General features: G+C 44.0%; 1 protein-coding gene across 1 annotated transcript; it reads right to left on the reverse strand.

The window, feature by feature from the left end:
* Positions 1 to 7,370: 7,370 nt before the first annotated feature.
* FRZB (frizzled related protein) lies at positions 7,371 to 26,942 on the reverse strand (the record flags this gene model as incomplete). The annotated part of the gene is made up of 6 exons (XM_080346711.1): positions 7,371 to 7,481; positions 9,040 to 9,103; positions 9,315 to 9,519; positions 11,558 to 11,623; positions 16,345 to 16,392; positions 26,489 to 26,942. The coding sequence occupies 6 exons, from the start codon at positions 26,940 to 26,942 to the stop codon at positions 7,371 to 7,373; spliced, it is 948 nt and encodes a 315-aa protein (XP_080202837.1).
* Positions 26,943 to 27,423: the final 481 nt, after the last annotated feature.

A 27,423-nucleotide genomic window follows, 5' to 3' on the forward strand; every position in this document is an offset into this window, starting at 1 on the left:
AGAAGCCAGTCCTCTCTCTCAGCAGCTCCAGCACTTCCATTTCTTGGCAATCTGGGTTTTGGGCAGAAATTTGACATTGAATCATGATCCTGCCATAGGATTGATGATGTACCCAAGAGCTCTTGGGCATTTCAGTTTAAATCCTCCAAAGGCTGGGCAAATTTATCTGTAACTGATACCCACAGACCACCTTGGAAGTGGACAGGAGGCGATGGAAGGAAGCAAATGTCCCTGGTATCCAGCAGCCAGAGGCAGGAGGCTTGGCTCCAGTTGTAGGAATGGGGACAATGAGCGGAAAAGAGGCAGATAAGCAGCCAGGAAACAGGCAGGGGAGAGCAGGACAAAAAGCCTCAAGAAAGCAGAAAGGGAGAGCTGCAAGGCAAAAAGCAAGACCAGCATTCAGCAGCAAACAGGAGGGAAGTCTGTATCAGAGAGGAAGGCCTCAGGAAGTGTCAGATGGGATGTCAGAGCAAGGCCACCAGGGTAAAGGCTCTGCAAGGCTTAGGGGAGCAGGAAAACAACATTGGCAAAGGGGAGAGGAGGGACTGGAAGCCTCCCTGTGAAGTCCCTGGGGCAATGGAGGTTGGAGTGTGAGATAGAGGAGCCTGGTTATCCTGTACCATGGGGAGGAATGGTCACTGTGACAAATAACCTTCCAGAAGGAAAAGCTGGAACAAGCTGGGATTATGGATGTAACACCTGGTGACCTATGTCCAGTTGCAGATAATCAATCTGGGACCAAAAAAAATGATGGTGCAGATTTCCCTATCTCAGCAGTGCATAGAGAGGCCCATAAGAAGAGACATCACCTGGGACATATACAGGTCTATACGGCAGACAAAGAGCTTCGGTCTTCCCAATGGACCCTATAGGATCATACTATCAAAACCTCTACAGGTCACCCATTTCAAACCCTAGATAGCTGCACACAAATCTTTATTACAGGAAGGTCAGGTTGGCTACCACAGGCATTCAACATTTAGGAAGTCCTAAAATTAACACTATGGATGACACTTGTGTCCAGTCCCACTGTTGACCTGTGATGATATGATGCTGGCTTTAGTTACACAGTGAAAAGCTATTTCATCTGTGGGATCCAGAAGTTTTTTAACTATTCAGTAACTCCTGAGGCTGCTGAAGAGCAACCTGTGGCACAGCATTTCGGTGACGTTCTCACTACCACAAGTACTCACAGGAATGAGCACATTTATCTTCCATGAGAAATTATCATCCTTATTTTACAGCCAGAAACCTAAACCCAACCTGCCAGAAATGCACACCAGCTGCAGGGTCCCACCTTGAGACGGGATGAGGAGGGTTGCTTGTTTCTGCTTGCGAGCACGTGGCTTCTGCTGTCCGGGCATCCACCTGGCCCCAGGAATGGAGAATGTGGTGCGCCACTTGCTTCTCGCAGTGCATTGCATGGGAAGGGTGCACAAGAGCAGAAGCACAAGTACTTTCTACTGCCTTTATCCTGTGACACCCCTTTTCCATCCCTCCCCCCATTGCCCTTCATCATCAGTCATTAAAGCTTCGAAGCCCTGCAGTGGGTGAGACAGCAGCTGGCTGGCCCCAAGCACTATATCTGCAAGCATGCAATTACTTCTAAGCTAATAATCTCTCTCGTGTGACAAGGCTTATTTAGGCTTTGTATAGACATTTAGAGCTGCTTTGTGACTGAATCAGTTACCTGGCTTTCTGTGTTCAAGCAAGGATTGCAACAGCAGGCTCAGTCAGTGCTGATGTGGGGGTCTTTCCCCTGGGTTTCAACGCATAACGTGGGCTTGTTCATCAGGAATTACTGAGGGAGTAACTCAGCATCAGGATTTCCTTCATCCTGATCTGCTCTATTTCATAACCAGAGAGAAGCTGCCCATAAAAACAGTTACCGCTCCTAACATGGCTTAGCTAATTCGGCATCTATACATGTTTCTCCAGCACAAGCTGAAAAATGAGGTTTGCTGCACCTCTGGGAAGCCTTGTGCGAGGCAGCTCCAGGTTTGCAGCATGGACTGATGTTCCCCAGCAGCTGGGAAGTGTGGGAAGAAACAGGCACTAATTAACACAATGCTCAGGAGAGGGGGGTTGCAGTCCCCAGTGTGACATGTCAGAGGAGTGGGCAAATACAGCTCTTCCAAGAAGCCTTAAAGGAACAAAGCTTTCCCCACCCCACCCTAACATCCTCCCCCACGCCCCCTTTAAAAAAAAAAGACACAGAACAAGAACATTTTGGCAAAGATGGTCAAGCCCAAGTGGTTCTGCTGCTGATCTCGGTGCTAGAGGTGCCTGGTGAGTGATACTGCAGGTGATGCAGTTACAAACAGCTTTCTGGACACATTCCTTTTTGGTGTTGTCCTCATTAATACTGTGGTGCAGTGGCCCGTCAGGAATGCATCTTGTGCACAGGGGTCTGTTGTTTCTCCTTAGGAAATGACAACTGTGTGGCAGGGATGGTTTCACCTTGTTCCCCTTCCGCTATCCATTCATCTCACTGCTGAAGCCTTGCAAAGCACAGAAGTGCAAAGAGCACGCTGGGCATGGCTCAAATGCAGCAAGACAGCATTCCATGCCAGAGCTTGCATCTACCCATGCTCCAACACCACTGTCCAAAGTGAATAATAATCAAATAACGTGTACCATGTTATGGAGGGAATGACAACCCCCCTCCAAGGATGGCAGAATGACTCACTAAGTCCTCTCCTGCAGGACAGCGAGCTCTTGCACTGTCCTATGGATGAAGCAAAGAACATTTTTTTCAAGTTACAGAGCAGGACTGTCAGAGAGCGGGGAGGTGGCCCAGGGCTCCCGACTCCACAGACTCTGCAGGTTATCAGGCTGTGCCATGAGCAGACGTCACCAGCTGCTCTGGGCTTTGGGTTATTTCATGTGAGGGAAGGGAAACAATAGTAGCCAGTAAATCTCTCCCGCACAGCTGTATTGAAGCATCCCCAGCTGTATTACTTCCCCAGCACATAACATTCATTTCTTTACTCATTCTTGCTACCTCATTGACTTACCTGCCTAATTCATAATATACAAACCCTTTAAAGTATGGATTTTTGCATCTTACAGAATAGCAGCAACATGCGGAGGACCCTCACTGCCTACCTCTGCCCAGCAGGAAACTGGATTTGCCCAGGATGTAATTCAGCATGGACGTATTTCATCTCATCATTGATATTACACTCAACTAATACTTTTCTCAGGCTTGATACACTAGAATCTTATGAAAAAAAGCCCAAACTATTCCAGTTGATTCTGATTATATAGTCTGTTTGATATCTTATCCTCCCTTTAAAAAAGCTGACATTTTCCACTTGCTTCCCCTCTACCACTGCATGCCCCCCACCCCCGCAGATTGTGATTTGGCATTTTTCTTCGAACAAAAGCTTTCTGAAAACAGGAGGCCCCCGGCTGCCTACTGCTATCGCTGCTGGCTCTCCCTGCAGCTCTGCTCAACTCAGCTGTACTCTTCCCATTAGCATTAATGTGAAAGTTGTTCTCACCATATAGACACTGCTTATTATTGGCTTTAATGGAAGGAATTATACACCGAAATAATAATACCCAGGCTGAAATTAAGCTGTTATTTTCATGCCATTGCTAACATGTCCAGAGCAGATGTATTAAAACCATGAGTCAACCCCTGCCAGAAACTAGAGACGTTGCTTGTGAATAAGCAACTTCTGTGTCTGTTCCTCCTGCCCTCTCGTCTGTCGAGCTGCACAAGGAAAGGCTTCCTTCTGATAAGCAACATGTCAGGCTAATTATCCACAGAGATTTTAAGCTGCATATTTTCTGTCTGAACTAATATAACCCAGATGTGGGAAAGGCATGGTTTTAATCAATCCCTCCATGCATCCTGTGACACTTGGTCACATGTGCACCCATAGGTATGTGCATCACCCAGCAAAATAGCCATGTTGTACACAATTAATAAGCTCGCTGTCACACGCTGGGTTTTTTTGCCCTCTTTTTACAGGATTTTAGTGCTGCCTCCAAACAAACTAGTTCTGAAAAAAGCAACGTCTTTGCATTTGCAAGTGAAATATGTAATTACTCTTTTTGACTACAGAACACTCTTTCCGTAGCTCCAAATGTTTTTGTAACAGATTAAGCATGACCCTCAAGTAGTTTCACTGCAGATAGAAAGAGAAGATTAGAAGCTATATACTGCCTCTATACTGCTATATAAGAGCTTGAGGAACAGAAGGAAGCTAGCATTCCCTCCAGCATGTGGACAGTCATTTAAAAGGGACATCCCACTAAAGCTCATACTAGCAGCTTTGGTGCAACCGGTGCTCTACAGCCATCCAAGGTCTTTTTTGTCCCAAAGCAAATGACAGAGCCAGGCCATACAGTGAGAATGGACCCCATTATACTAACGCCATGCTGAACAGTAGAGGATACAAAATGAACAGCTGCTTCTCATCTCTGGTGGCACCCGAGGCCAGACACCTCTATCACTGCAGTGAGCAGCAGTGGGTTTGCCTCCAGATTGTACTCCTCTGGTATGGATATCCTCAATATCAAACTCCGATCCAGTGAGATAAACAGCTCAACACACCATTGGTTCATATGGATTCCAGCCACACACCAGCGCTTGCTAAATGGGAAACCCCTCCATTTAACAGCCCCAGCTGAAGATGCTCCTGACCCATGAGCTCAGCAATCTGAGGGTGCTCTTGGGTGGCTGTTGCACATGAACACAACTCAACAAGCTCCCCCTTATTTTTTGAACTGCTCCTTTAGCTAGGAAAAGAGATGGGTAACCAGTGCTCCTGGCTGGCATGGTGCAGAGCACAGCAAACCCACCCACCACTAGCACCTCTGCTTGCCTCCTGAGGAAGCCACCACATCCTCCCCTCCTCACCAGGAAAATGCAAACCAGCAGTGGTCAACGACACCAAAACGAGCCCACTCACTTTCTGGTCATCAGCTTGTCGATCTAATGAAGGATGGGCAAGAGTTCCAGCCTCGCAAATAAAGACGATCAGAAACCAGTTCTCATCAATTAACGAAGCAGATCTATTTATTTCCTTTTCTTTGACAGTATTTTTCCTTTGACCTCAGTTAGGGGAACTGAAAGATGGAAGAGTATCTGGATTGGAAGGAAGACTGTTACAAACAATTTAAGAGTAAAAAACTACCTGTTAGCAGACACTGACCTGCTTTGAGTGCAGGACTGAGGTGATAGTGAGTGGGAAGCACAAGGTAAAGCTCAGTACAACTTGGGCAAGTCAAAAGAAAGTATTTTCACACCATAGACTCTAGTTCTAAATTATATGAGAGGCTAGGTGGGTCTTGAACTGTGACCTAATCAAGCCAGGTGTAAAACAACAAACTGCTGTCTTCAGAAAGCTCCGAGAATGGCGGCAGAAGGACAGTAGTAAACAAGATTACTCAGAAGTTTAGTTTTCTTGGCTTTTTGTGCAGCAGATTTTCCTTCTCACATTAACAGCCGGCTATTCAGTGATTTCTCAAAAAAACATCCAAAGCCCAATAATTAAATATGATTGACAACAGGCTTCCCAGGACTTGCTGCTTCAGTGAGGATGTTCACCTTGCCATACCTACTGCGACCATCACAGGCAGAGAACTGCTCGCTGGTCGCATGGCTGGAAGACACAGGAGCCCTGCAACAGAGTAGATGAGAACAGAAGCACCAAAATGCAATGGCCAAAATACACCAGAGCAGTGTTTTCAAATGGAAAGAGCTTTGTTGCTGTTTTAAAAATTATTCTTATTCTTCTATTTCAGCTTCCTCTTTGAAAGTTCTTTCACAGCTTCTAAGTCTGCCCATACAATACCCTGAGCAAACGCTGAACTACCTGGAGCCTTAATATTCCACTGCTACCTTTCAGAGCCAACCATTCCCCTAAATTACCCCCTTACTTCAACTTGCTGGTTCTCCAACTCAGTGGAAAAACTGCCCTGAGACCTCTGGTTATTAACTGAAAACTTTAAACATCATTATTACAATTATGCTCAAATATTTCTATGTTTACTTATTGTTATATTTCTACAACACCTGACAACTGCACCACTGTTTTCTTAATGCAAGGCAGCCCTAATGCACTTCAGACAACACTGACAGCTGAGAACACAACAGCCATTTGCATCTTGAGTAGGTTCCCCTCTGCAGGCTACAGCAAAGACTAATATTTTTCTATTTACCTCAATTTATTTTGAGCATGAGAGAATAAGAAAACAGAAGATAATTTTGAATATGTTGGCACTATCTGCAAAGAATTCTATAAAAGCACAAAAAATAAACTTCTTTTTCCTTTTTGCATTTGCAAAAGTAATATAAAAAATTATGCTTGTTCAAAAGTCAGATAAGGTCTGTATTGACAACTACAATTCTTTTATTGGACATATTTTACTGAGCATTGAACACTTGTTTATGTAGGCACAGATTGAAGAATAACACCACAAAATCAGAAGGATAAAGTGCAGACCTGTACTGAGAAGCAGGTCTGGTAAGTCAGTCTACTCCTACAACTCAGCAGATGAACGAAAAGAAAGGAAAAGAAATAAGGAAAAGAAAGAAAGAAAAGAAAGAAAGGAAAGAAAGGAAAGAAAGGAAAGAAAGGAAAGAAGGGAAAGAAGGGAAAGAAAGAAAAGGGAAAAAAACCTGCCATTATAAGAGAAGTGTATTATAAATTATATCCTGCAGTAACAGAACTATACAACCTTTCCTGTAAGTCTGGAGTGCTGGAAAACCCAGGTCCCCTGTGTACAAACACACCGTGTTTGTCACCGGAAATACTTTAAGTTAGACTTTGGCTTACACAAGTGGTTTATTTATGAGGCAGAAAACAAAGGTGTACTTATTAAAACAGTTCTCTTAACATCATTTCTTTACGTATTGCGAAATTATATTTCAGAATAAAAAAAGTTAAGCACTTAGAAACAGATCAACAATGTCCCCCCGACACAAGTTTCAGCAGACAGAGACCAAGAAATAGTGAAAGGGGGAGCCAGTGTGAGTCAGGCCTTCAAGTGATGGTCTTTGCCAGATCTCATTCCTGCCTGCATCAGAACCTTCTCCCTAGGAAGATTCAGGAGATAAAATGGTAAATTCTGCATGTCCTTATCTTTCCTCATCTCATAAGGGCAGTTTTCTACAGTTCTTAGAAACAGAAAAATAATATATATATATATATAAATTTCCATTTCCAGAGCTTGCACACATCCAAAAAAAAAGGCAGAAAACAAGAGGGAGAATAAAAACTAATATAAGCTAAAACATTATTTTGTAGTAAACAATAGAATATAACGTGCAATAGTGCAATTTCTCCTTTGCAGCTCCAACAATGACGTCTTGGCGGACAGTCCCCTGCGCGTCACCGCGTGGCGTCCCACACCTAACTACGCGCTTGCCGGGCGCTGCTGGCTTTGCCGGGCTTTGGAGCCGAGTCGCCGTGGCCAGGCTCTCCCTTCGCCTTCCCCAGGTGGCGGAGCTTCTGATCCCAGCGCTGTGGATCGAAAGGCAAAGAAATGGCAAAAGGGATCAGAGAAGAAAGATGTAAGTCGTGTGTGAAACGACTGTGCGTGTTTACAAACGGCGGCAGAAAAATAGAAGCCGTCGCTGCTCCCACCGTGTTACCCTGAGTTGGGGTCAAATGGTGGAATGTGAGGTTATCAGTGAAAGACGTTTTAAGCAGAAAAAACGTTTCCTGGCTTTCTTGCAGCCTCTGTGAATGAAGGGGCTGATACAAGGCAAAATGGCTTCAGTGGAGAAGCATCTCACCTTCTAAATAATAAAATGTAAATGCTAAATAATGAAATGTAAATGAAGCAACCTGTGCAGTCTCTGGGGGAAGCAGGATAAGTGATTTTTCTTAATTTTCTAAAAAAACATTTTAAAAAAATTATTTTTACTTTTCCACGTAATAGCAACCACAGTACAAAAAGGTGTAATAAATACAGTTGATACAAGTGAAAAGGAGATTGCGATGAGAAGCGGGTGGCGACGTCGCGTGGTCCTCAGCAGTGAGAAAATGAACCAGTTCCCAAAAAATCCCCCAACAAATTACACTGCCACCCAAGAACTGGAACTGAGCACAAGTCAACCTACAGCGGTAACATGATATTTGCTCTGCGGCACTGGATTTCATAAGGTTCTGCCAAACCAAGCAACAACTTGGAATAAGATCTCTGTATCTTTTCACTCATGTAATCCCTATGGATGTGACAAATGCACACAGAATAACTTGCATTTGTAATCAGAACAGTATTCTCCTGCCAATCACCATTAAGGTTGTTGAAGAAAGTGTTCAGTGGAAGAGGAGACTGGTTCATACAGGCACAATCATTATGTCAAATCAATAGCTGAAAAATTGTGTCAAAATAAGAATATTCTGTGTAAAATGACACTCCTAACTGTGGAAATCACTGATACTTTGCAGTGCAACAAAACATAAAAAGGCAATACTTGCAGAACTCGGAAGGCATTAGAATACATTTAAATTACAAAACATAACAATGTCTTTTCATATACTGCTTGCATTTGAGCTCATTGCTTCCAATTCACTATGACATGACTTCCTCATCATGCACCTCCCTCATCTACGGCAGGAAGATAAATTCAAAATAGTCGTTAATCCACATAATTTGGTAAGAGAACTGTATTTAAAGAATATTAAATGTAAAAAGTATAATTTTTACTTCATCTGGAAAACATTTGTGAAGCCCTTTTTTAAAAATAGTATCACAATCCCAAGTAAGCAGGTGTGTGTTGCAGAATGCACAGTTTGCCTATGGAGTTAAAACACTCCTACTGTTTGCTTTTTTGAGACAGAGGTTTTGATTGCTGCTATACTTGGTGCACTTTCAGGTAATTTAATATATCCCTTTAGTTTATTCAGCATGCATTTCTAAGTAATACAGAAAATAAAACACCAAGTTAATTTTTGATACCTAGTATTAATTAACTGGGGTCAGTATGTAAATTTTCTTCCCTTATTTTGAAAATATTAGGTAGATGTTTCATGGTACCTGCAACATTTGACTTTCAGTGAGATATTTTCTTACCTTTACTTTTTTACCAAGACGATCCTTCCATTTCTCAGCTATGGAGCCTTCCACCAAGAGTAACCTACCCAATGGAGACAACCAGTTACTCAATCAATAGCCATGCACAAGCTGTACAACCCAACACATCCCAGACTAAGATCTCCGTGTGCCTTGTCCCCCCTGAATACAACTAAGAAGCCATAGAGAGTCACACCAAGTTTTCCTTGGCTGGTGCAAGACCAGGGGAACAAACAACAACAAATATGCTCCAAGGACAATGCAGAAAGAGTTACCTGGAGCGCTCCTCATCTTCATAGCCCATAATGATGTACTCTTCGTTGGCGCTGAGTGGTGGGCACAGGCAGCCAGAGTTCGTGTGAAGGTTCAGAGTGTCCTTTGGGATGTTCACCAGGGAAGATTTTAGGATCTCCTTCACTTCCACTACCACAGTGACGTCGTGACATTTAGTCTTCACTTCCTTCACTTTAGCCCGAATGACTGGGAAAAAAGTCACAAAGAGTGTAGTTAGCAGCAGCTGATAATGTAGGTCACCCCCAAACCACTCTTGGTGACCTCTGTGATTAATCTTTTGCATGGTCCATTATCAAAAGCTTAGCTGAACTCCAGCAATGTCCCTCCCTCCATCTCTTCACTTCATTACTTCTCCACCCAGAGGGCCCAGGTAGCTCAGTTTATTTCATAACAGTATGGTCACGAGCAGGAGTTATGTACCAGTCGGATTTGCATCCTGTTTAAGCTGGGCTTATTTTTTTGCAGCCCCTCTTCTTCATCCTTTCCAATTTAAATATATTTAATTCATTAGTTGTATGCTCCCTCGAGCTGGAACAGCTCCCTCTTTGACTACTTGCAGTACAGATGCCCAAACTTAATTTGTCACTGAACCTTCCACAAAATGTGCATGTGCATTAGAACTTCTCATATCACTACTTCTGCTGGATGACAGGCCCTTACCTTTTTAGTCTGTCTCCAGTGACCCAGCAACAATCTGCTCTGCTCTTTATGCTCCAAATGCTCCTGATCTTGACCTGATGACCTGTCTAATTGTTTCTTCCCTCTCCCTTTCTTTTTGCCTTAAGTTGCATAGGAGGGAAAGCTGCCTTTCAAAGGCAACGCTTTTCATTTCTCTCACGGTGACCAGTGAACTGAGCCCACATGCAAATGCAAAGCCAACCCAGAGGTCATGCTCTGGAGAACGTCACGTCTTTCACAGCCTGAAAATAAGAGTCTCTTTCCATTACAGACAGCAGATTCCCAACTTCTTCTAACCAATGCGCAAAAGGTAATAAGGAAGAAAGAAAACCATGGACTTATCTCCTCTCTACACATGCATTGCCCATAAAGACCCAGACAATCCAGCCAGCATGTTTTGCAGCCACATTGAATACAGCTGCCAACAATTAATAGCTGTTACGCATTTAACATGCACAATTTAGCCCAAGTGATCCACTTCCTTAAAACCTCTTTAAGATTTAAAAAAAATATCTTGCTTTGGTTTGGAGTTCTTTCAAACGCATTCTGGAACCTCTTCGCTTTCAAAAGCTGGAAAAGATGGGCAGCTGCACACTCAGCAACTCTCTACCATGTGCAGTCATGGTATCACTAGAGAACACTCACTCTGTAATTATTTTCCAAACAAACCCACCAAAACAATATAAAACCAACTAGTCACCTATAAAATAAGGATATTTGACAGAATACAATTATAATTTTTTAGCTGTTAATAGGATTTATTTTTAAAAGAAGATTATCTGACAATAGTTGTATAAATGCATAATCTTAATAAATATTATGCAATCACTGCTATTTAAATGAAGTCTTGAAGTTCTGCAAGCCTAAGGCTATTCACATGAGTAACGGGAAAAGGCCCAATTGTTCAGCTCCTGTGATATGTAGTCACTGGTTTCATCAGCCTCATTTGCTTAAAGTGAACAATACGAATTAAAGTAGCAGCCTGGACCTGTGATATGCCTGAAGACCATGACAATCTAGACTAGAGAGGACATAACATGGACACCATGCACTTTTACGAGTATTACTGACAGTGTAACACAGTCGGCAAGATGCTCAATTCTGGCTTCAATATGCAAGAAGGAAAGAACCTAGTATGCCTGTTAGATCCCACGGTGGGTTTGTAGGCATGAAAGTTCATAAAAACATCCTTTCCTGTGAAAGCAGAGCATACTGGAGCTGAAAATCAAGGAGGGACCACAAGGTCATTTTTGTCACATCACTTTTCACACTAAAGTGCATGAACTCCCAATGCCTGTGCTGACACTGAAACAAAACCCCGCATCAACACAGACACCCTTGTGCTAACATATTAAATTAATCCCTTCCATCCTTCTACAAGCACTCTCGGTTTTCAATTTGGAAAAGTTTCAGGCCATTTCTTCCTTCTGTAATAAGTATGAGTGGATTAACCACCAGTAATCAGGTCTACAGGCTTTTTTAATGAACATTTTCCCCTTACTGTAGCCTTAAGAATGCTGGGAGCCGGCCAGGCAGCTGTCCTTACCATAGTTGTAGTTGTTGCGTAGATAGGTCTTCTGGGTGGCTTTTATAGGCTTGCATTTGCAGCGCTCTGTAAAAACAGAAAGCTTTGTTTAGAAAGAAAAGAGCGTATGTTCAGTGACAATCTCCCCAAAAACCCAAGCTCACACCTAACAAAAATGTCACTGAATTTACTTTTTTATTACAGCCAAGTTAAATATTAAAAACTACAGGGCATTCCCACTCTGCACTGCTGGAAGATGTTATGGATCTGTCCATGCAATCTTCAGGGTTTCTAGGAGAAAGCTTAACAAGCTGAAATTTAAAAAACAAACCAAAGCAAAAATACTAAAACTAGCTAACTCCACAACAACAAAGATACACGGACTTGGAGTCTGAAGTGACAAGATCTTCCATTTTAAGCCAAATCAAGGTTCAATCTAGGTTTCTTCTGTGCTCACAGGTGCTGTGATTCCTTACAATGCTGTTCTCTCTTCTGTACTGCACCTACTGAATTCCTCCTTTCTGCACCTTTAATCATACAGACTGCAACGCAGACACAGAAAGAAACTACTATGACAGGGCATGACTTAACATTTGACTAGAGACTACACAGCTCAGTTTAACCCACTGGGCTATTCAGGCGAGCAGGAATTCATCATAAGGGATTATATTTTTGTGGCAAATTCTCAATGTACAGTGCATCTCTGAAACTGCACTGTAAGATTTCTTACAGTGGCACATCCCCTTTACACCTGAAGATGTCCAAGAGCTACAGTCAACAGATTAAGCATGTCGGAGGGTGGTGAGGACCAAGTGGCCCATGGCTACTTGCTCCAAACACTTCTGGGTTGGTTGCAACAAAATCAACCATGTTTGTTCAGTGGTGTCTGGCGGGAGATTTAGAGAGATTAAGTTTAAGACAGTGAAGGGCTTCACTTGACTACTACAGGTTTTTAGTGCTACTTTTAATCCTGCTCTGGACTCTTCCTTTTTTCTTTTTTTGGTAAATTTTACAAAATTTTATTATGACCCAGAACCTGGAGTTGAATTAAAATAAGGAAATTATTAGCCCTTATGGCTGTAAGGATGACCTTAAAAAGACAATAAAACCGAGCACTGTCAGAGTAGCATTTCCAGTGGTGCAGCTTCCAGAGGGCTGGGAACAATAACAGAGGTAAAAACATCGGCATTAGTGCCTGGGGAGTGCTAATGCTGAAGCCCTGGACCCATGCGTTCGTTAACACCACCAATATTTCATGGCTGGTTGTTTTAATGCAAATATTTACTTATTTCAAGCTGGTGTCTAAGTGAATTTTGGTGGAGTAGTTTAAATATTACGTACACAGGCTCATATATTTTGACATTTGATTCGGCATTTAAGCAGAAGAAAACTTAATGCAGCCTATTTCTATACACCATCATTCTAAAATAACAAAAGGTATAGCTAGTGATTTAGTTAAATCCAGCCTGAAGAGTCTGAAAGAGATCTTTTATTTGCTCTCTAAGATTTTGACATATTAAAACAAGAAGAGATGGCATCATATGGTTATGGACTTCTCAAATCATTATTTGTTTTCTATTGAAAGAATTTTTGGAGTTGAAAATACAAAAGAACTCCTAAGAAAGTAGAGAACATTTCAAAAGAAGAGGATATCGTTTCCTTGAATTTCAAACACATCCTCAGGCATCTATATATAGAGTCCTACAGACTTCAGCTTTTGTATGAGGCTGTGTTAAAATAATAAAGGCAGAGAAGGGAAGTGATTTTTGGCTCTCCTTCTGCCTGTGGGAGTTCAGGCATACTTGAGGCCAAATTATGGCCCATTTTATAAGCTGCTTTGGAACAGGTCATAAAAGATGTGCTCCTATGACCCACACTCAGGCAGGCATCTCAGCATTCACGTCCAACAAGTTTTACCCTTTAACATTCTCCTGCTCTACAGTACTTTGCTTTGTGACATAAGTAGAAAAAATAGTCTAAATTACAGGACAAGAATACAGAGCCTCACAGTCCCCTCAGTTTTAAGATAGTATTGAATTATTCTATTTTATTTATTTGAGGACTGTATTTTACTAGTCTTGTTCTAGAAATTCATTACAGACCAGCCCATGTTCTTAATGCAGGATACCTCCCAGTCACCCTAGTGCTTTTCAAATTTGCATTTCAAAGGATTTTACAAAACGCTGCTTTATTTCTAACTACTCCTTAGAGACACAGAAGCTAATACGGAGTCACTTGCCAAGGTCAGGTATAAAGCCAGTGTTGGAGCTACAATCAGCTCCTCTCTCCCAACTCCTCTGATGGTGCCTTTTTCAAAGGAAGCACAACAGGAGTGTTAGAGAACCCAAGTTTGATTGATGAATGTTTCTGACAAAGCTGAGCTTTCCCCAGGGAGTGGGAACACCCACACAAGGTGGCTATAAAAACGTATTGCATCTCTTGATGCCAAGGGCAAGTCCCATCTCATAAGGTAAGTCTCCTCTGAAGCTGCCAGAATTACCAGAAGAGCTCTGAGACCATGACAACATTATATCCCAAGCACCGAGACAGGCAGCAGAGGCTCACACCAGTTTTGACTGAGATCTCAGCTAACTTTGCCATTATATATTCTTTTTTAATACAAGTCAATGTAGGACTTAAAAATCTTCACATCTAGACCTTTGAAAATGTCTCCCTGTAAATGCCAAAACAAATGAACTACATGTGAAAAGGGTTTTATGCACAGATCGCTGTGTAGAAATGTGTCATCCTAAATATATGTGCATGCACAATCTAAAACCTGGAGGTAACTGCAACCAGTGCTCAAACGGGGAAAATGCTTCCCTGATAAATTAAGGATTAAAACAAACAAACAAACAAACAGAACAACTAACAGCTCTAGAAAAAATTCTAAGTTACTTGAAAAGCATCTGATGAAGCACATCGGTGTAGTTTACCGGCAAGAGGAGCAAAAAAGGTCCCCCCAAAAACAACCCTTGCAGACTCAGAGGGAAGGTTTTGTGAACAGAGGCTGTCAGGGATAAAAGTGCCTTGAAGAGGAGTAATACATGAGCACTGTAACTGTACACAGCACCAAATGCAATACAATCAAGTCCAGGATTTTTAAAAATATATCAGGTTGCTACTTGCCAGAAAAAAAAAAAATCTATTTACAATGGCAAACTTACAAATTTACTTTACTGAACATATAAATAAAGCAATTATGAAATCCAGCCTTTTAGGTGGTCAAACTGTGTTTGTCAGCTGAAACAGGTGTAGCCATTGAACCAGAAACTGTGTGTGTACAGCAAAAGGCAGTGATAAAAATACCCCTCTTCCCTTTCATCAGCAATTTTTCTGTGCATCTTCACCCTATTTTTTTAATGGGATTTTTTTACATCTGGTTTTGCATTTACTAGTCAAAAAGCCTTGTGACGGTTTAAAAAGCATCAGCAACAGTATAACTGAATCTTACTCTTTTCTACTGCAGGGTCACTTACTGATGTAACATGCTGCCTACCTCCCTAAAGACGCACAGTGCTAAAGGTATGTTTAATATTTTGGATAGAAGGTGATGCTGGAGGTTCATACTCCAAGTAGCCTGTGTGTTCTTTGTACAGTCACTGTAGAACATGAAATCCACACTTTCTCAATGCCGCAACAATTGCAAATGGCTTAAAACTAAGATACTAACATTAGCTATAAAAATCTTTAGAAAGTCTTTCAGACATGGTTCTGTGCCCAAGGGAATGTAAAGCAAACCTTGCTAAGGGGTTTGCTTTTATCAGGTTTTTCTCATTTTAGCTGGCTTTCCAAAGCACGTACGCTATGATTTAAATAACATTTTGCACCTATGTAACTACTTTCACATTGGGACCTACCGATCACATTTTAAAACTAGGCATTATTAATATCTTTTTACAATATAGTCATAAAGGCTAATGCTGAAGTTATCCAACTGGATGTAGGTATCTAATTTTATGTTCCACAACCATCATGGGGCTTTTATAATATAAAACTGAGCATCAGTGCACGGTGTAGCTGGTGAACATCTCTGAAGAAGGAAAGACATGATGGGCAACGTTAGGTTTTCCAGTGTCACCTTTTTAGCTAAGGCCTAAGAATCAAACTTCTGAAGGAAGGGTAATAAAATTGAAGAAAACCTACAGTCATTGGTGTGCTTGAGCAAAGAAGTCATATTTCTATAAACTATCTGCTACCAGTCTGGGCTTTGCTTCTTTGCATTGCCTATGACCAGACAGTGGTAACACTCAAGGGGTTTTACTCAGTTCCAGCAAAACCAAAACAAAACAAAAATAAAAGCGACGGGGGACCTGTTGGAATAAAACCAGTCTCAGAAGGTCACAGTTTTTATCTCCTCAGGTTAACAGAAGTTTTGCCATTATCTACAAAGAGGTCAGAATTCAATTTGCAAACTTTAAAGTCAGAATGAACCATTATCCTCACTGGTTTACCCAGAGAAAATCCATTTAATGAACATTCTCACTGTTCAAAACAAAACTTTTAATGGAAACAGCACAGCCCTCTTGATTTGTTGGCAATTTTGCCCTGACAAAAGCAGAAGAGATGAGCACTAAAAGACATGCTAAAGAGCTAATTGAGTTGTCTGCTGAGAGGTCCAAAGGCTGACCAGCCCCAAATCCCACCTGCCCATGACAGAAATCTCTTTTTGCAGATACAAAAGCACAATCTACAGGATTCAAAGACAAGATAGAGTATTTATTTATCCTACCTCTCTTTCTTAATTAAGTAGTAAGAGTATTTGAAAGACTATAGCTTATGATATAGTTTTATTGAAGTGTACTCACCGATGCCGGCACCTCTACAGTTGCCATTATTAGAATCCATAGGGAAATCTGGCACAGATTTGTAAAATATGTAAAGAAATGTTAGTATTTTTAATACTGGATTATTTCAATACACCCACACTACAATGTTTTCTCTTTTTCTAATATTTAGTATATTAAAACTTAATAACCTAATTAATAAACAGATCGCAGTGTTCTACAGGCCAGCCTGTTAAAAGTTGACATTATTTCTTATCTGAACTTCACCTGAATCCAGCACATCAAGTTAAATGCTGAAGCAAATTAAATATCCCATTACTGTTGGTACACAGGCTGGCAGGCTTAGGACAAGGATAGACATTTATGGCATGAACTTACAAGCATCTACAAAAAGTACACGTACTGTTTGCATTTAATTAGATGATGAAAGAGAAATTACTTTTGGTTTGTTTTTTTGGTTACTGAGGAAATCAAACCAACCAACCATAATCACATAGTTGAAGTAAATGCCAAAACAAATGTTTCAGACCTTCCCCTTCCCCTCAGTTTAAAAACATACTGATTAGTTTGACAGACAGATAAGGAACAGGAGGAAAAAAGGCACTATGCCCAAAGGACTGCTTTTAGATACATTTGTAAGTGGAACGTGCCCCACATAGGTAAAACACACAATTTCAAAACCATTGTTTATTAAATCACACAATTTAATGGATTTCTACATATACTTAATCATAAAAAACAAGTATGTTAATGCACATAATGTTGTACAAATTAAAGAAAAAATGAGTGCAAGAGAGACAAGACTTGAGAGAGAGGCAGTATATTTTATTAGAATGATACATAAAATGGAAATACAAATGAGCTTTCAACTTAAAAAGCCCTTCTCTAAGTTTGCATGCCCAAAAGTCTATGCTGCTTTTTCAACTCTGGATGCTGGCATCGCACAAACATCATCTTTTTTTTATCCTTACATTATCATGGAGACAAAACCACTGCTTTTGCAATATAGGAAAAATGAAAACATGACCATGTCACAAAAGCTCTTCACTTGCAGCTCAAGCTGTAAGGATCTGTGGTAACACAGCCCAGGACACTGATGATACTTGGTACAGGTGAAGGGCTTAGATGTATGGACTGAATTTTAAGGGCTGGGGCCATTATTTAATCCTAAGTTCTGTACATACATATTTTAAATACCTACTTACAAGAGATCTAATATTACTTATTTAATCCTCTCATTTGTCCATCCTTATTTAAAAATAAAAATCTCCATCTTAATGCATATTCACACTACTCTAGAAAGATGAAACTTCCTTTACATAAATGGAAATATGGCTAAATGACAGTCAAGGCAAGAGTAAATCCGAAAAACAACTAATTCCCTCACTAACATGATCATTAATGTCAAAAACTTGAGACTTCAGGAGCAGTTATTCCTACTAACATTAAAGAGCAAAGTGTATAGAAAATAGCATAGAATTATTTTACACCCAATATCCTGTTCCTAATAAAAAAAATCACACCCATTTTCTTTCAAAGACGGTTTCAAACTATTGCAGGATCATAGTTTCTAGAACAAAGCAGTAATTTTCATGGTGCCAATTTGGTCCTTCCACAGCAGCTGTAAGGCTTCTCAATGCTGCCTTGTAACAAGTCATATTACACATGCTAATTCTTACTCAAGTGTTTTATTTTGATTATTCACCTCTGCTATTCTCAGATTTTTAAAAAGCTATTGTTATCAGGCAGTAATCAGACATCATGATGCCTACCAATAATATATGGCAAACAAAAGAGATCTTCGACAAATTTAAATGAATTTTACATTGTATCAAGTGCTTTCATGTATTCCAGGACAGAATGAAGGAGGAATTAAAATGTCTTCCTCATGCAAATGCTGAGTAAAAGGATGGCCAGATTTCTTCTTCACTTAGCTAGGGCTTTGGTTTAAACCTGCAACTCCTTCTGGCATGGGAACACCATAGAGGATGCTTGGGTCTACAGCCTGACAACCCTCCCATCAGCCCCCAGTGTAGACAGAAGCGTGAAACCTCCCAGCAATCAACCATGGAGAGGTGGCTCTGCGTCTTGCTGTGCCCAAAGCTTCCTGAGGTGTTCCACCACCCTCTGGGCATTCAAGACCCCCGCAGGGAAAGCTCTCCAGATGCACTGCCCCTCTCGTTCAGTTGCCTTGGCCAACTTCTCAGGTTGCCTTCACAACTAACTGGCTTTGCACATGGTCAAGGCAACTCTTCCTGGTGCTTCATGTGGCTCAGCAAGCTACAAGCTGAACATGAGCCAACAGTGTCCCTGGCAGCCAAGAGGGCAACTGTGTCCTGGGTGCATCCAGCACAGCGTTGCCAGCCGGGCAGGGAGGGGATTGTCCCGCTCTGCTCTGCACTGGTGCGGCCTCACCTGCAGCGCTGTGTGCAGCTCTGAGTGCCACAGGATAAAAAAGATATTAAGCTACCAGAGAGTGTCCAGAGGAGGGCTGGGAAGTTGGTGAAGGGCTTGGAGGGGAAGTCGTATGAGGAACAGCTGAAGTCACTTGGTTTGTTCAGCTTGGAGAAGAGGAGACTGAGGGGAGACCTCATCACGGTCTACAGCTTCCTCACAAGAGGAGGAGGGGCAGGCGCCGAACTCTTTTCTTTAGTGACCAATGACAGAACCCAAGGGAATGGCAGGAAGATGTGCTGGGGAGGTTTAGGTTGGACATTAGGAAAAGGTCCTTCCCCCAGAGGGTGCTGGAGCACTGGAACAGGCTCCCCAGGGAGTTGTCACGGCCCCAAGCCCGACAGTGTTCAAGAAGAGACTGGATGATGTCCTCAGACACATGGTGTGAACTGTGGGGTTGTCATATGCAGGGACAGGAGTTGGATTCGATGATCCTTGTGGGTCCCTTCCAACTCACGATATTCTACAGTTCTATGATACAGTCCTTACCAAAACAGATACTTCAGTTATGAACGAAGGGACAGTTCGTTCACACCTCCAAAGCACATTCCCCATTGCAACAAAATTGTTAGTGGGGACAGAATCAGCAGAAGAGGTAAGGGAAGTACCAGGTGAAATGTTTACCATCTTCACATCCAGAGAGGGAAGAGGGAAGGAAGAAGAAGGAAGCCCTGAAGTACACTCTCCCTTCTAAAACCAAGGGCTGATCCAAGAAGTCATGACTTCATGGTGTTTGAGCAAACCAAGCCCAGTTCACTCTGGAATTACAACTAAACATAAACCAGAGCCCCGTAAGGGGTTTTCAGCCTTCCCTGACCCCGCTTGGGCATAAGATGCTCATGTGCATTGGCCAAGGAACTGTCCTTCAAACTCACACTGACACAAGGAGGGCTGGTAAACACCCAAGGTGCCCAATATAAACCTGGTCCTGAAAAACAAACACAGAGCTAAACTGCTTTCCACCAGACGTTCTCTTCCTCTCCTAGGTACACAACTTATTTTATTTTTACCAAATTACAAGACACCACAACCTCAACCTATTTCCTAATTCTGCATTTATTCATTTGCCAGGTCACTCCTCCTACGCCAAACCAGTGGTTGTGAGTACCCAACAAGGCAGCTGCCTGCAGAACACGAGTAACCCAGATGTTGTGTGCAGAGCAGTTACTCATGGAAACGGCTCCCATTTCTGTGCCTGATGCTGTATGCAGCACATTGTGCTCTGCAATTGTGGTCAGAGCCCTGTCTGTCAGTGAGCAAAGGAGGAGTAAAAAGGCACCAGTTCCTCACTTCTGTGGGTCATTTCCCTCCTTGCGAGGGCTTGGGCCAGGCAAGCATTGACCTTGCCTTGATGCTATCTTGCCCAATGCACTTGTGCTGATTCAGGGATGAGCAGTTTCTGCTGATGGAGAGGAGCACCGGCTTGCAGAGGGGACCAGAGACCTTGAGCACGGTAGGACACATCCCAGGAAAGGCTTCACATCTCCTTGATCCTTCTCCCAGTCAAGCTCATGAACCACCCGGTCCTTCCTCATCTCCCAAGGAAGCGATGAGCCTGGCCACCAGCCCCTCGTGAGATCTCAGATGGGTGTGAGCAGCTACAGAATTCCATCCCCTGACCCCTGCGGTCTAACGGCAGATACCTCTCCTCAGCAGGAGATACATGCTGCTTACACCTTCTCTTGCAATGCAGACAGGAAAACAAAAAAAGCCATTTAAAAAAATTAACGGCTAACTTCCTATTGTTCCACTTTTCTTCAGAAGAAACCTCTCTGCCAAGTTTTGTCTATGCAAAACAATCTTTCTGAAAGAAATATCTGTCAGTGATGATTAGCAGGATTGCCAAAGAGAAAATATTATCCAGAGCTCCAAGCAAAAGGCTTGCTATTAAATTCTGTTTCAGAGCAGGGGAAAAAATCCAAACGGATTTTTCCAATAAGCCCTTCTAATTAATTGTTTTTCACGAGGATGCTGTTTAAATGGGGGAGAAGGGGAAGGCAAAAATAAACAAAAACCAACCAAACAACAAAACACTAAGGTGGAAAGCTGAATAAAAGCCACTTGGATAGTAAGTGTACAAAATAACAATGCCTAGGACACAGATTCGGAGGAGAGCTTTGGGAAAAGGAAACAACTTGGAAAAACTTAGTTTCGAGCAAACATCTTACTTATATCACACTTGAAATTAAAAAAAGAAAAATAAGGCAGACAAAGAGCCAAAAGTAACACAATCCCGACTGTCCCTGCAGTTAATGAACATGGCCCTGCTATGACTGAAGCCATTCCAGGCACTCTGCTCCACAGGACAAAACCACAGTGAGCACTCACTGCTTGGGCACTTTCTTCAGATGGAGACATTTGTGAGCCCCCTTGATTAATACAGCCTTCCAAACTGCATGAATTCAGCTTGCCATCTACTCCAGCTCTTAATACAGAGAGGAACTTTGCTAACCTGATTGCAAAACCACGCAACACTGAAGCAAAGTAATGTGAAAATTGATCCTAGTTACAATTTAATACAGACCACTGGAACTCCGGGAGGCCTGCAAGACAGCAACATGGCTGCTCCATGTGACAAATTATTCCACATAACGAGTCCTGCCAGGTTTTGATGGCATTTGATGGCCTAGATCTTGACTTGATGCTTAGACTATAAAAGCCATTCTAGGGGACTCAGCCTACAAACCGTAGCAACACTACAACAGCATCAATGGTACCATCATTAATAAGATTTTAAATTCTCTTATTTACTTTTCCTTTCTTCTTTAAGGCTTGAAGCGTTCTTTAACTAAGAAATGAAGCTGCTTCTGAGTTTTGAGCAGACATTTAAAACAAATCTCAGCTTCAAAATGACAAGCTGGATGCAACTGCTTGTCCTTGGTACAGTCTGAAACGCTCCTAACACCACTGTGCATTTTGGTTACTGAAAGCAGAGCTATGTTCGATCTGGAGTTTAGAAACTACTGCTTTGGAAATGAAGTTAATACCATATGAAAAAGAAGCATAGGAAATGGCTCTTTCACTTTTCTTTTAAGCATACAATGTCAAATTCATACACTGGATTACTTTGAATTCATCTAGGCAGACAGGCAGGTACAGAGGACTTGGCCTACGTGGAGAAATCAGTGGTTCATATAAGATTTAAGAAAATACATCTCGATGACTTGAATAATCTTTAATTTTCTGTGATGTTTAAGAGGTGGTATTTTTTTAGAGCTGGTATTTTTTTTAAGAGATTCAGAGCACTCCTCAGCCATCTTATGACAATCATCCAAACCAGTTCGGACATTAATTATATGTGGTTAATACCTTGTGACGATGCTTCCCTTTTCTCCAGCATCTCATTAACAATGCAACATGACTTCCAGCTATTTTTTCTATCTAAATATGATATGATGAGACAGAAATCCAACTGATGTATCTGTCCTCCGCGATGCATGGTGTCCATCATACTGTTCTCCTTTAATTGCCAGTTCCCTCTTCGAAACAGGAATAAACTTGTCACTTGAGATGTAAAAACTCTACTAGACAGTAGCAGCCAAGCACATGTGCTCAAGTGCTTTTCTGAGTCAGCATCCCAACACCAGCAGTGACTGTGGTCAGGCTGGTCATTTATTCCATGCAAAATTAAAGACACGTCCCGCTATTGATATTTTAGATTCAAAACAGTTTTTGTCTATCTGCACTTCCTGCCGCTTCACAGAATAAAGATTTGTCAGGTTCCTGAGTGAAGGAAGAAGGTAACCTGACAGATGTGAGGACAGCATATGCACTCAGCACACGGAGACCAGGATATATGGAGCACGTGAATGGGACCTCCCACATATGCAAGTTAACTTGTATTGATGTCTGCAAGTAGAACTGCTTTCATCCCCAAAAAGCAAAGGACAAGGATGTGAGATAAAGACATCAGACATTAGCATGCACTACTCTCACCTCTGGGATATTGTCAAGAGGCTTTTTCCTCTTCCATCCTGGACTGTGATTTGTTTGATCTTCCACAAAAGAACAAAATGTTCAGTGTCGCACTTGCCTCCAGAACACCCACAGCACGACCAGAGCGTCTCTCTGCTGCCTGGGTGTAAAGGCACCCAGGTATTTCCCAAAGATAATGAAAACTCAAGGAAGATACGTTTCCCACAGGACACCTGTTTCAAGGTGGTCTCTGTAATGTAAGGGACCTGAGACATCCAAAGCAGCAGTGTGGCACAGCAGCTCACACTCATGTTGGGGAGATCAGCACAAGCCCAGAGGGTCTGCAGAGCTCTTCCTCTGACTAAGCCCTAAACAAGGCACTTCTACTGCTCTTACCAGCCTTCTCCATCACAGACACAGCAGCAGCTATTTCATCCCTTCAGCATGTCAGCAGCCCTGAAGAACATCGGGAGAAACACACAAACACTTTCCTCATTGCTGCAAAGGAGAAGCCTCTAGATTTTACCATTTGGGCTGCACCAGAGAAGAGGCCCTAGAAGATATTTGTGGAGGACCTGTAACATGTGTCCCAATAACCAAAAGTGAACTTAGTGGGATTTGCCACAGATTTTACCAAGCACAGTTTCTCCAGATCTTGCAACAGTAACTGGGCATGGAGAATACAAAATTGGAAAGAAATTTCTCATTTTTTACTGCAACATTAGCCAAAAGTAAAAGTCAAGTGAACTTCAAGTGATCTTCAACTTGACATCACTGAAATGAACATCAAGACCAATTACTTTAATGGCAACAGGAAATTTTCAGAAGTGTCTGTACAAGCTCTTTTTGGCCACAGAAAAGCAGATGGTAACTGACCCAGCATGATATTGACCTGCTGCAGCCACTTGCAGGTGATGCAACCCAGATGAAGTGTGTCCTGAAGGTCAGAAGAGCCCTTGTACCCAGCTGAATTGTGCACTCGAAAAGATGCACAATCTAATATTGAAAAAGGAACAGAAACTGGCCTTTCTACACCCTGTCCCTGCTCTGAAAAGGACAAACATCTGACCACGTCATCTTTCAGGCTGCTGCCTTATGGATGGTACTAAGACAACGGCATTAATCCTCACCACTAAAAATGAAGAGACCTCAAGAGGAAAGGAAAACGTAGAATCCTGCTACTTTGCAGGCAGCAAAAAAATTAAAGAAAAATCAAAATCTCACTTCTGAAGACCATAAAACACTCCCTTCCACAAGAGAAGCCTGTGAAAAAATGGATTTATATGTCTGCCTGCCCTACCAGGTGTACTTTACAGACAGCATGAGGGGCAGGAGTGCTTCTGAGAGAAAATAAGAGCAGGTATTCTGTATGGTGTCCATTAGGCAGTTGGTTATTCCTGTCTGCTACTTGGCTGCGATCCTTTATTTGAAGAATTGAATTTGGAAGTGTTCGCCTTACCTCTTCCTAGAACAGGAATCCTTCACTCTGCTTTCTAAAGGAGCAGTTTTATTCCCTCAAGAAGGATTCTTTCAGTCTGGTACATAATGCATCGGTTCAAAATTTTCAGCCCAGAAATGAGAATGTCATCAGGTTCTCATTCACTGAAAGAGAGTTTTCATGGATCCAGCCCTGGAATCCCTCAAAGAGGTTATTGTACTGCTGAGATCCTCAGAAATAGGTAACTCGGGGGCAATTTTAGCCAAACTTCCTCCCTCCAGATTTGAATGCGATTGCTTTCAAATCACAGCATTCCTGCCAAGCCTTGCTCAGCTTGGAGCCATTTTTAAGGTGGTTTTGAAAGCACCTCAAGACTGCAGAGAAAGGCGCTTGGTGTTCTAAAGTGTACCTGCCTGAATCATGCCAGCAGGTCTGCAGACCCCCAAGAGCAGCAGCGGGGGAGATGCTGGCAAAAAGAGATGGTTGTGGACAACTGCGAGGGCAGGAAGGAAAGGGAAGAGGGGAAGAATTAGAAGGGTTGGAGAGAAATAGTAGTAATGACTGGAGATATCAGGGCATGGTCACTGAGCTGAGATTTCAAGAGGTGGAGAGGGTAAAGTGATGGAGTCAGAGGAGGAGTGAGGTCAGTCTGACCTACAAATACATGGGGATGAGTGGGGAGAGCAGCTTACCTGGGAAGACTGAGCTGGGGAGTATGGTCAGGAAACTGAAGCATGAGATTTCATTAGAAGGGAAAAACAGGAATTACAGTGTTTGGCATTGCTGGCAGTGGGATATATAAAGCATTTGGTAACAGGACAGGAGCACGGTCAAATACTGTGCTAAGCATAGCATGAAAAAAAACCTTAATTCACAGGCCCCTGCTGGGGGAGAATGGAGAGGTGGGATCTGCTGCCCACCAGTGAGCTGCCACAACCTGGCACTGGAGCTGCGGGCACCGAACTGAGCTGTACAGCAGCAAAACAAGCCCAGAGGGCACATTGGTGCTGCTCTGCTTCACAGCTGCTCCGCTGCCCCAGCTCTGCTCTCCCCCTGCTTGGAGGAAGAAGTCTGGCAGACCCACCAACACTGCAGCTTTGCAGCAAGGAAACGTGGCTTGGTTCCACCACCAGCAAACGCTTTCCTCAACAGGAACTGTGGTCATTTTGTAAAGGTCAATGCTCACTCATGATAATCACCCACTGGTGTGCTTTAATTTGCGATTCAATAGCTCCTTCAATTTAGTGTTTCTGCGGTGTGCATCTCACCAGCTGGAGCTCTGTCCCACTAACCCTTCCAGCCCAAAGGCAGCTGTGATAGAAGTGCATCCCTAACATAGCAGGGTCCCAGAGCAGCAGCATGTTTGCAGCATTGTGGTGGCCAAAGCGGTCAGCAGTCTTCACCCAACTACCCAGAGATGCTCCTGCCTCCCTGGTAGCCCCAGAGCGCAGATGGAACACCCAGTGCCAGCTGTCCTCTAGGGCGACAACAAGCACAGCTGGTGAAATGGGATGTGGTGAGAAAGCCGAGGGGCTCCAACAGACTGTGGGGGATCAGGTACCATTAGAGCTGCGCTGGAGATGCCCCAGCGTTGGTGACAGCCTTTGGCTTGCTCAGGGACACCAGGAACGAAACACAGAGGAAGGCTGCACTTTCACTGCACTCCTCTCCTGACTGTAACTCATGAGTGCGGGGTTGACAGGGCATTTGTGCCACGACCGCACCTTCAACATCAGCCACAGAGAGGAGGTTGTTCTCTGCCTGGCTGTGCGTGTGCCAGTGCTGGCACACGAGGAGGCTGGGGAGACCACGGTCCCTCAGACCCTGCCTGGGGCTCCTCTGGGCATGGCTCTTGCCCCAAAATCCACTGGCTGTGCTCAGGGGTGCAAAAGCCTCGCGTGGGAGGGGAGCAGCCCGCTTTGGGGAGAGCGAGCGGCTGGGGATGAGCAAAAAGAGGTGCTGCGGACACTGGCAGCCCAGGGATGAGCACCTCTCTCTTGGGTGGCTCTGCCTTCCACTGCCAATGAAATACCAAATAGGGGTATCGAAATATTTCCCATTTACATGAAATGAGGATTGTTGCTCCCACACTTTGAAGCGTTCCCCTGCGTGACGGCAGGACTGTCATTTGTCGCACGCCCTCCTTCCCGACAGCAAAACTTCTCCAGCAGCGACGCGGCTGACAAAGGCAGAGTGAAAAGGAGGAAAAAAAGCAGAAAGAAAGAAAAGTGGCTTAGAGAAAAGTCTGCCGCAGCGGCGCGGAGGAAAGGCAGGGCTCCCCGGGCGGGCTCCGCTCCCCGCTCGCCGGCGCCCATTGTCCCGCCGGGCGGGCGGCGCGGAGCGGCCCCGGGCACTCACCGGCGCCCTCGGCGGTGACGATGGCCTCGGGGGAGATGCAGACGCCGCGGTCATAGAGCGGCAGCTCGTCGCAGGCCAGGCTCTCGGGCCAGGCGTGGCGGTACCGGATGAGGACGGGCTCGCAGCCGGCCCGGGCGCGCTCGCACACGGACTTGCAGGGCTTGATGGGCTCATGCTGGAAGTCGATGGTGCAGATGGGCGCGTACATGGCGCAGAGGAAGAAGAGGAGGTCGGGGCTGCAGTTGGTGCCCAGCAGCCCCTCGAACTGCTCCATGGCCAGCACGGCGTTGGCCTGCGTGCTGTGGTGCAGGTGGTTCGGCATCTTGGTCATGTTCCACGGCAGCGGCTTGCACAGCGGGATGCGCACCGGCTCGCAGGCCGCCGACCGCCCCGCCGGCGCCCGCCCCAGCACCAGCAGCCCGGCCAGGGCCAGCACCGGCAGCCCCCGCCACATGCCGCCCGCCCGCCCGCCCCGACGGCGTCGCCCCCGCCGCGCCGAGCCCGGGCCCGAGCGGCCAGACCCCGACGCGGGGGGCGGCTCCTCCGGCGGCGGCGGCCGCGCTGCCCCCGCCCGCCGCCCGGCCCCTCCGCGCCTCCCGCCGCCGGGCGGGACGGGCCGCTCCGCGGGGCCCGCCTCTCCCCTCCGGCGGGGCCGGGGAGCCCCGCTCCGCCCCGGAGTTTGGCCCCGAACAAAAGAGAGCCCCGGCGGGGGAGGAAGACGAACGGGCTCTTTTTTATGCTAAGAAAAGAGAAGAAGAAAAGAGAAGAAGAAAAAAAGAGAAAAACCAAGAACGAAAATCCTTCCGTCCTCACGGCAAGGAGAACGTTTGCTCCGGGAAGAAATCAGAAACATTGCTGTGAAGACAGACACAAAGGCATTGATTTCAGATATTTCTCCCAGACAGACGTACATTCACGTGCTGTTTGGAAAATGC

The sequence above is a fragment of the Nesoenas mayeri genome (genome assembly GCF_963082525.1).
Source record: "Nesoenas mayeri genome assembly, chromosome: 6".
Taxonomy (NCBI): domain Eukaryota; kingdom Metazoa; phylum Chordata; class Aves; order Columbiformes; family Columbidae; genus Nesoenas; species Nesoenas mayeri.